The 9,526-nt window shown below is 41.2% G+C and overlaps 1 protein-coding gene across 2 annotated transcripts; it reads right to left on the bottom strand.

Moving 5' to 3' along the window:
* Nucleotides 1-746: 746 nt before the first annotated feature.
* PPDPFL (pancreatic progenitor cell differentiation and proliferation factor like) lies at nucleotides 747-9,191 on the bottom strand. 2 transcript variants are annotated; one of them, XM_040261188.1, is made up of 5 exons: nucleotides 9,008-9,183; nucleotides 8,644-8,738; nucleotides 7,241-7,318; nucleotides 6,882-6,981; nucleotides 747-6,636 (listed from the first exon to the last, which is right to left on the bottom strand). In XM_040261188.1, the coding sequence occupies exons 2-5, from the start codon at nucleotides 8,696-8,698 to the stop codon at nucleotides 6,516-6,518; spliced, it is 354 nt and encodes a 117-aa protein (XP_040117122.1). In that variant the 5' UTR covers nucleotides 8,699-8,738; nucleotides 9,008-9,183; the 3' UTR covers nucleotides 747-6,515. The 2 variants fall into 2 exon arrangements, with proteins under 2 accessions (XP_040117122.1, XP_040117123.1); XM_040261189.1 differs by lacking the exon at nucleotides 747-6,636 and adding an exon at nucleotides 6,673-6,799 and having other exon boundaries at nucleotides 9,008-9,191.
* Between the last annotated feature and the right edge of the window lie 335 nt (nucleotides 9,192-9,526).

Here is a 9,526-nt window from a genome sequence, read left to right as displayed (position 1 = left end):
TTGTAATATATGTCCCGCCTGTCTCTCTGTCACCTGTGCTTTTAATCATTCAGCATCAGAGAAGCTGCTGCTTCCACTTGAAGAAGTCCAGTGCTTCAAGGAGACACTGCAAAGAGTGACTTATAATAACTAGCTGGAGAGTCTCAATATTTTGAAATTTAATACTTTCTAAAATATTGAAATTTAATATTTTTAGAATTTTGAAAGGAGGAGGATTCTGGAGTCCTGTAAAAGGTGGTTTCCAAAAGGAAAATACTTGAATTGGAATTAATTGATTGGTTAAACTTTTAAAATATATTTAAGAAAAATTTATTAACCCCATAGACCCCCAAATCCCTCTTCCTCTTCTAAAGTGCTGCTGGGAATGAAGTCTAATTTGCTGTCAGTTTTGGATACAGCTCCCACGGATTCCAGAATTCAGTCTTTTTTCAGCTCCCTAATTCACCATCAGATAGGTGAGTTCCCACCTCAGGGACCGCCCCCCCCGGGGTGGAGCCAACCTGACGCAGCTTGGAGGCAAGACCCTCTATGTATAAGAGGGAATGTGGTCTCCTCCAGGATGCTCAGCAGCATCAGTGACAGCAGAAGATGGACAAGCATTGGAATCCATCAAGGATGACATAGGACAACGTAACATGATACACCTACTTGGTGGCCTTCCTCTGTATTCTCTTTTCATGGTGAAATTTAGCTTGAAACCTGAAGACAGATAGCTCCCTCAAAAAGTTATTTTAAGACTGCACAAATATTTTCAAAGGTAGTTTATTTGAAAATAGAATGTTTGTCTCTTTCCTTGCAAAGGAATTTCAACATCCTAACCTTTGCTTGAGTTGGCATCCAAAATGTAGTTCCAGTAACCACTCATTTATTAATTCAAAAACCTCTGCTAAGCATGTAAAAAAGGATATTTATGAAACTCACACTCTGTGGCTCTTAGTCAAATAATCACTATAGTGAAAAGGATTTAATATATTTTGTGTTTACAACCTGAAGGCAAATAAGTTTCAGTATATCCAATTAAAATATGTTGAAGCAAAACTTTTACATTCCACTGATGCTAAATAAAGGGCTTCTTTGTTGGCTCAGATGGTCACTAATCTGCCTGCAATGCAGAAGACACGGTTTAAATCCCTGGGTTGGGAAGATCCCCTGGAGGAGGGCATGGCAACCCACTCCAGTACTCTTGCCTGGAAAATCCCATGGACAGAGGAGCCTGGTGGGCTGCAGTCCATGGGGTCACTAAGAGTCAGACATGACTGAGCAACTTCACTTTCACTTTTCACTTTCATGCATTGGAGAAGGAAATGGCAACCCACTCCAGTGTTCTTGCCTGGAGAATCCTAGGGATGGCAGAGCCTGGTGGGCTGCCATCTATGGGGTCGCACAGAGTCGGACACGACTGAAGTGACTTAGCAGCAGCAGCAGCAGCAGCAGCAGCATGCATTCATGTCTCCCTTCCCCCATCAACATTTTGAGAAACAAACAAGTAACATGAAAAAATTTTTCAGGTGCCAAACCTAAAATACATTCTTTCTAAACTATTGAGAAAGGAGAGTAACTGTGTAGTACTCTATTTTTCTAGGTAATACAAAATAGCTCTATGTTTCGAACAGAAAGTACCAAAAAACAAATAAGAGCAGTATGTGGTGTGAGAGGTGGGAAGACAATGACTTCTGAGACTGGAGACCCTGGTGGGGAGGGCCTTTGGGTGATCTGGCTTCACACTGCTGCTGCACAGTGTGCCTCTGGACAATTCACTAGATCACAGATTTCTTAAGAAGGAAGCACCGAACCCCAGGCCCCTCCATTTCTCACCCTGGGCTTAGCTGGAAACAATGCTGTAGACGATGTGACCTCCACAAGAACACCAAACTCGCCCAAAGCTGCTGTCCCCTGACGACAGTGTCACGAGGTACTGGAAACAGGTGGACAGCGTGGTCGGTCACGGTCTGGTGTCCGCAAGAGTGCCTTGCACAAAGGTGGCCACTTCCCCCCTCAGGACCCAGTCCCTGCCACCTTCCCTATGAGTCCTCTCCTAACCAAACCAATCAAAAAGCCTCTCTGCCTCCACCTCTGTCCTGGCCTAGTCGCACTTCGACATGACACCTTGTTTTATCTCCTCTACAGCACTTGCCACTGCAGGAAACTATCTTCCATGTTGATTTAGTGTTTACTCTTCTCTGCTAAAATGTGACGCTTCTTGGGAACGACCCAGCTCTAGCCAAAGAAGCAGTGTCATTCATCTGACCAATATTTATTGTTATGTCACAAGCTGGGGATAAAATGTCAAGGAGAGCAGACGTGATCCTTGTCCTCATGTGGTTTATGGTGCAGTGGGGAAGACGTATATTATGGTGCCGTGGAGAAAAGACATAACAACAACACATGTAAAATTATAACTGTGGTGAGTGCCGAGGAGAGAAACACAGGCCATCAGCCTGTGATGGACCACCTAATTTAGCTAAGTAGATCGGAGGTTTCTCTGGGGAAGAGGCTTTTGAGCTAAGATTTAAGATGCATAGACATGAATTAAGGGAATAGAGTGGGGGCTGGGGACGCCCCAGGGCAGCAGGGAAGACGGTGCCAGAAGGATGGACAGAGGATGATTGATGGGGCTGGACCACTGGGCACTGGGGGCACGAGAGACAGGAGTGGGTGGGATGGATCTATATGGCAAGAATATGTGGTGGGACAGGGCAGGGTGTGACTTTATCCTGAGAGTAATGGAACCATTGAATGTTGTGGAGGTGTGAGTATGCCTCTTCTTGTGTTCCTGGAGAAAATTAGCAGATTTGAGTTTTGTTAAGATGACTGTGATTTATCTATAGAAGAGATTTAGAAAGGACAGAGGTGGACCACTGGAAGGATGTCCTGGCAGTGCCCTCAGGAGACATGATTGCAATTTGGATTCAGTTAGTGATGGTGGGAAAGGAAATAAGTAGGTAGATCCTAGAAACACACAGAATGAAATTTAAAGGGCTTGGTGTCTGATCGGTCATAAGGGAACCTCACCTCCCTAGTCATCTGGGCTGATGAGTGGAGCTGCCAGTCTCAACTATAGGGGACAGTGTGGGCCTCAGAGAATACTGTTGGGGGTGGTGGTGGATTAATTATGACTGTTACAATGTTAATTATAACATTATTTTTTGGAAAGATTCCTAATCTTTTTCAGAGGATCTATAGCTATAAGACATTTCTTGAATGTCTATGAGTTAGAAGTTTAGCTCTATGCTATTCAACCTGGACAATTATTTATATCCTCACTCTCTAGTAGCCCAATGGAATTCTGCAATTATGTTTCTCACAATCCTTGTTGTTGTTGTTCAGTCACTAAGTCATGCCCAACTCTTTGTGACCCCATGGACTGCAGTATGCCAGGCCTCTCTGTCCTTTACTATCTCCTGGAGTTTGCCCAAATTCATGTCCATTGAATCAGGGATGCCTTCCAACCATCTCATCCACTGCTGCCCTCTTCTCCATTTGTCTGCAATCTTTCCCAGCATCAGGGTCTTTTCCAGTGAGTCAGCTGTTTGCATCAGATGGCCAAAGTATTGGCCTAACAACCTAATCTTCTACAAAATGTATGAACCATCAAATAGGCCTAAACTCCAGCAGGAGGCCTTCAGAGAGAATTGGACTGGCTGTTGGCGGCTTTATCTGTAATGAATATGGGGCCAATAATATCCAACCTGCCGTCAAAACCACTTCACAAAAAGGTTAGTGGAATCTCAATATAAACTTCCATAGAAACTGAGGGCAAATTATCAAAGCTTTGTTTCATTTGATACCAACATCCAGGGCCAGTCAAATAGCATTTCATAAATCACACTAGAATGATCATAGCTTGTTTCAGATCACATGGACACCCCTCTGACATAATTACCTTTACTATTTATTATCTCTTCAGTAGGCAACAAAGCCAGGAGATGTTTTAACTAAAACAACAGTTAATGCTGAGACCTACATCTGAGGTACTTTTTAAAGTACAGCCCCAAAGTGTCTGAATGGTGGGAAAATTGCATTAGAATCAATTATCTAGAATTTACCTAGGAAACATTTTGTTGTCACTATTTCTATCATCATAATTCTGTAGAAACTCTGGAATAGCACAAAGCAAGCCTTTCAGTTTTTATCCATTATGTGTGGTACAGTCGCAAAGTCATGTCCGATTCTTTGCAACCCCATGGACTTCAGCCACCAAGCTCCTCTGTCCACGGGATTCTTCAGGCAGGAATACTGGAGTAGGTTGCCATTTCCTTCTCAAGGGGATCCTCCTGACCCAGGGATTGAACTTGAGCGTCCTGCATTGCAGGCAGACTCCTTACTGACAGAGCCACCAGGGAAGCCAATCATTATATGAGTTCACTTTAACATTATTTTTTGGAAAGATTCCTAATATTTTTCAGAGGATCTATAGCTATACATCTATCTATCTGGCAACTACAAATCTGCACAGATAGGTGTAGTGTGTGTGTATATATATTACTCTAAAGTGCTTAATAACTATATATGTTCATGATAATATGTTGGATTTAAAACCTTATGTAAAATTTAACTATCTTAAACACTAATAACCTTCAGTAACAGCACTAAACACATTAAAAATACTGCAAACACAAAGGCAAAATATAACTTAACAAACAGTATCTTTCTAAGTAGACAAAGTAAATACCGACTTGATAGCTTATTTGGGGAAATTTATCCAATAAACTAAACAAGCCATCTGTTCACACATATCCCAAGTGATTACCAAAAAAAGGAATTTGTTAATAATCTCAAATTAAAAACAAAACCCCCAACAATTTACCATTTTGTTTCACTGCACGTTTCTCTCACTTTGGAAAAATTCAGTCTTCAATCATGCTAATTTGATTTTAGAGTAAAGGCAAATGAAATGTAGTGCTCAAAGGTTTAATGAGCCTCCATAAATGCATAAAAAGTGTAAAGGCAAGTAACCATTATAAGAGCAGTAATGTCAGCAATGAAGTACTATTGGGCCACAGGGATGTTTGAATCCCTTCACTGACAGCAAAGTGATGAAGGACCATGAGTTAGGAGAACACATCCCATCTGGAGGGACCAGTGAAGGCTGGTGAGGTGCCCATCACTGAGGAAGCCATCCTGCCACGGCTGCGTGGTCCTGTGTTGGCAGAAAGACAGTGCCCCCTTCAGGTGGTTAGTGCGCCGTCAGCCACACCAGCGTGTACTGATGTCTACCTCTGAGTGAACATCGCACCCCTAACTGCTAAGACTGGCAGCTTACGTTGAAAGATGTTTGCAAGCAGGATCAGAAAACCTTCAGCTGAAACTCATTTAGCATTATCTACCAAACATGAAGGAAAGAAGGAAATATTCTATCCGATGTCAGGAATATTCACATTCAGAAAGTGTATTCCAGCCCTCCTCTACGTATTCCAAATTATACACACAAACATGATCATATTAGTCAATTTGAAAAGGTACAGAAAAATACAAAGAAGAAAATGAAAACCACCCAAACTCCCATCTCTAAAAATAACCAGTTACCATTTTGATATATTCCCTTCCAATCTACTCTTAAGCATATATACCTTTTAAATATGACAAAGTTCACACCATATACAGATTATCCTGCTTTTTTTCATCCAACTTGGTATCATCATGGTTTTCCATGCTGTTGAAAATAATTTACAATCATGAATTTTAAAGTCTACATAACCAAATATGTACAGTAATGTATTCAACAGATAATGTATTAATGGGTATGTTTTCTATTTCCAATGTTCATGATTAAAAATATAATTTCTGAAACTCTTTTTTTACACTTCTGAATCCAGGGCTCTTAAAACAATTATGTTAGGCATGAATGCTTCAGTTTTCAGGCATAATAAAACAATTTACAGATAGAATGAGAGTTTAACAAGCTTTTTGAAAATTAACACATAATTTTCGATTTTTAAAAAGTTTGAAAAATTATAAGGGTAATGAAAAGGCTATTTCACATGAATCATTGTATATTTGAAGGTATCATGTATATTTGAAGGTCACGTGTTTTCAAAGGCTTTTCCAGTGTTCTCCATGTAGCTGACACCAGTGGCAGGAATACTCTCAACATTGAAGAAAATGCCTAAACTGTTGCTGCAGTGGGATCGTCTTGTAAGTGAGATATCCAGAAGGTTTCCATCTTCTTATAAAGGAGACGATCACCAGGAGTAGCTCAGGTGCGAAAGGGTCCAGGTGTCACACCTGCAGGGCCTCAGAGGGTGGCTATTACATAGAGTTGCAAACAATGGTAATACTTTGCATAGTGTAGTTAACTGTTACAACACTGCCCTCCAAACCGCAAAGCAAAGATCATCAGCTGAGAAATGCTTATTTGTAAGCTAGGTTGTCTTCACAGTCAAGGTAAACTGGAAAAATATTGCTGAAATAGTCCCAGACGTGCCCAATTCATTCCCGTGTCATTTTGATATATCCCTATCATTGGGGGGCATTTGTATCTTTGGGGGCATCATGAAATGGTCCAGGCTTGTCTTTTACTGTTTTACTGTTCCAGAATCAGCCATTTCTCCAAGGAGCTGTGATTCCTCTTGTTGGAGTAGAGAGTGGTTATTTGTTCCTAAAGGTACCTTGCTTCTGCTTCCTGGTCCATTCCCCCTACACCATAATAACAACGGCATATGAGTTTTCCATTTCTCTTTGGAGATAGAATGCTCAGATCTGACTAACGATTAACTAGAAGACACTGCGTCCCCACCTCTGCCCTCAAGTACAGGTTACATCAAAGACTTCACCTTCCAGAGAGGACCATGTTTTATCCCTGTCGGTTGATGTGACAATTATGACATGCACTGTTTTCATCTGAAAAGGAAATATTCTTATCGGAAAAAACTTAAACTTACCCACAAGCAGACTGATCTTCTCTTTTTACATTTGAAAGCACAGGTACAGATTGAAAAAAGGATTTAAACCACCAGGTGGATTCTGCCACTTCAGCTGATCCTATCAAATAAAATTCACATTTGTTGTTCAGTCGCTCAGTTGTGTCTGACTCTTTGTGACCCCAAGGACTGTAGCACGCCAGGCTTCCCTGTCCTTCACCCATCTCCCAGAGTTCGCTCCAACTCCGATGTGTCGGTGATACCATCTAGTCACCTCATCCTCTGTCACCCCCAGCATCAGGGTCTTATCAAACATGATTGAGAGATGAAAAACAAAGGGAAATAGGGAGGGTGATGCTGATAAGAAATAAATTACATACCTAGCTGGGCTTTGTCATCACCTACGAAGTTGGCAGAATCAGGGCCAGTTAAAGAGGTGCTTGAAGAAACACTGGCCTCTGTAGGAAAGAAACAATAATAAACAAGCAAATAAATAATAAGCCAACACAGATTTTTACATATAAACTCTCAAAAAGCATGGTCTGAAATCATTTAATCCTGGAGTATGAACTGAAAATTTGGTTATATTACCAGCCAATTAGAAGTCTCCCAAAATAATGCATATTACATTTGTATTAATAAAGTGTGTTCCTTTCCATGGTGAACAACTCTCACACAGATATTAAGTAGAATTTAAAATATATAATAAATGTTATCAAATTCAAAATCTTAAAAAGTACAAAATCAAGAATGAATATTATTGTACTATATTAAATATATTACTTGTATACAAGTCATATATAATGTATTATATTTAAATATCCTACAGAAGTTATCAAATTTAGAAATAAAAGAATCATTTTAAAAGAAAAACATCTGTCATATCATGCTTGTATTTTAAACCTAAGTGTTCTAAAAGATAATAGAAAAATAACTTTTAAGAATGTAATAATTCTAAGAACATGGGCATAGATTAACTTTGGGTGGGGAGAATAAATTAGTAGATGTTTCCATCTCTTGTCTACAAATAACTCTTGAAATAAGAATTTTATACAAGCTGGTATGACTTCAAAAAATGATAGCTTGGTTCTCAAATGATTGTTTGTTTCATTTATGAAATTTCTGAATTTTCTTCAAGAAGCTATACTTTTCCATTTAGCTATAAATTTTCACAGATGGAGAGATAAATAAAAATAACACTGGCCAGGTAGAAGCTGACCTATTAACCACAGGAGAAAATAGAAATGAGAGAATCTCTGAAACACACTTGTGCTATTTCCCTTTTCGCAGAAATGAATATTTTATTTATGTAAAATTATCAGGTTTTAGTGTATCCTATTAAAGGCAAGGCACAGGAAAGTAAAACCCACAGGAATGAGTTGCCATTTCCTCCTCCAGGGGATCTTCCTAACCCAGGGATGAAACCCTAGCATCCTGCCTTGGCAAGAGTATTCTTGGCCATTAGTGCCACTGGGGAAGTGCACCTGCCCTCCCCACAACCCCACCAAAATTGTGAAATATAAGCTTATTTTTACGTATTTATGTGTTAATGGTTTCACAGCTATAACGAGACATAGTTAAAGCAAAGTGATGAGCTTTGACAGCTTTTACTGATTCGGAGAGTCTCTGATAAGGTCTATTCCTATTTTCTTCACTGTCACAAAGAATTGTCATATTCTCCCTTTAGGTCTGACAGGACATGATACGTAGGTTAATTATACCCCACAAACATCACCTGAGATCATATTGTCTAGGGCCACCCTCTAGAGTTGTTACGACTCACTTCGATAATACTGATTTCTGGCCAGAAGACAACCAGCGGAAGGCACAGATGCCATTGTGCCCTGAGCAGGAGCCAGTGAGTTGGTGCCCGGCAGCCTGCAAAACGGGCAATGAGAGGCTAAAGTTAATCATATTGGGTTCCTGTTCCTTTTCCCACGAGTATTTTTTGTAAAGCAACATAACTTACCATGTAATAAATACCCCATAAAGAATTAAAGAGTTCACACGAAATTGTAATCAAATTCATTGCCATAAACAAAAAATGCAATTCATTAGGTGAAAACACAAGAAAAAATTTATATTCAAGTGTAACCATGTCCACAGCTGGCTCTAGAAGTGTCAACACAGCCCTGACCATCACTCACCTGCCTGCTTCCTTCGGCCCACTCTTCCAATAAATGTGGGTCTACAGCTTCTTCAGAAAATGCAGAGTTGGGAAGGGCTGATTGATGGTGATCCAGGACAGACCTGCTATGGGGCAGGGGGTGAGCCGTCTGGGAGCATAGTGCCCCTCGGTCTGGAAGGCAGAAACCTGAGCTGGGAGTGGACGCAGGTGGGCACTGGGCCACCCCAGGCGGAGCCAGAGGCACCCTGCCTGCCTGTGTGCCCTTGACTGGGTCAGCTTGCCAGGGGTGCTGTGGGCCAGGCAGGTCTTGGCCCGGACGTGGTGTTGTCCTGGCCCTCTGGACAGTCCTGGTTCAGGACTGCTGGTTTGACAGGGAGAGAGGTAATAGCCACTCTGGGGACAGAGACACAAACTTGGGGTCAGTCACACACTTGGGGACAGCACCACGCTGGGCTCTGAGGGGGACATCATGGACAGGCTGCAGGCCAGCAGGGGGACTGGATGTCACCACAGCCACGGGGATGCAGTGCAGAGTCAC

The sequence above is a fragment of the Oryx dammah genome, unplaced genomic scaffold (genome assembly GCF_014754425.2).
Source record: "Oryx dammah isolate SB20612 unplaced genomic scaffold, SCBI_Odam_1.1 HiC_scaffold_19, whole genome shotgun sequence".
In the NCBI taxonomy this organism is placed as follows: domain Eukaryota; kingdom Metazoa; phylum Chordata; class Mammalia; order Artiodactyla; family Bovidae; genus Oryx; species Oryx dammah.
Note: the sequence above shows the minus strand (reverse complement) of the source record. Positions and strands in the feature narration are given on the sequence as shown.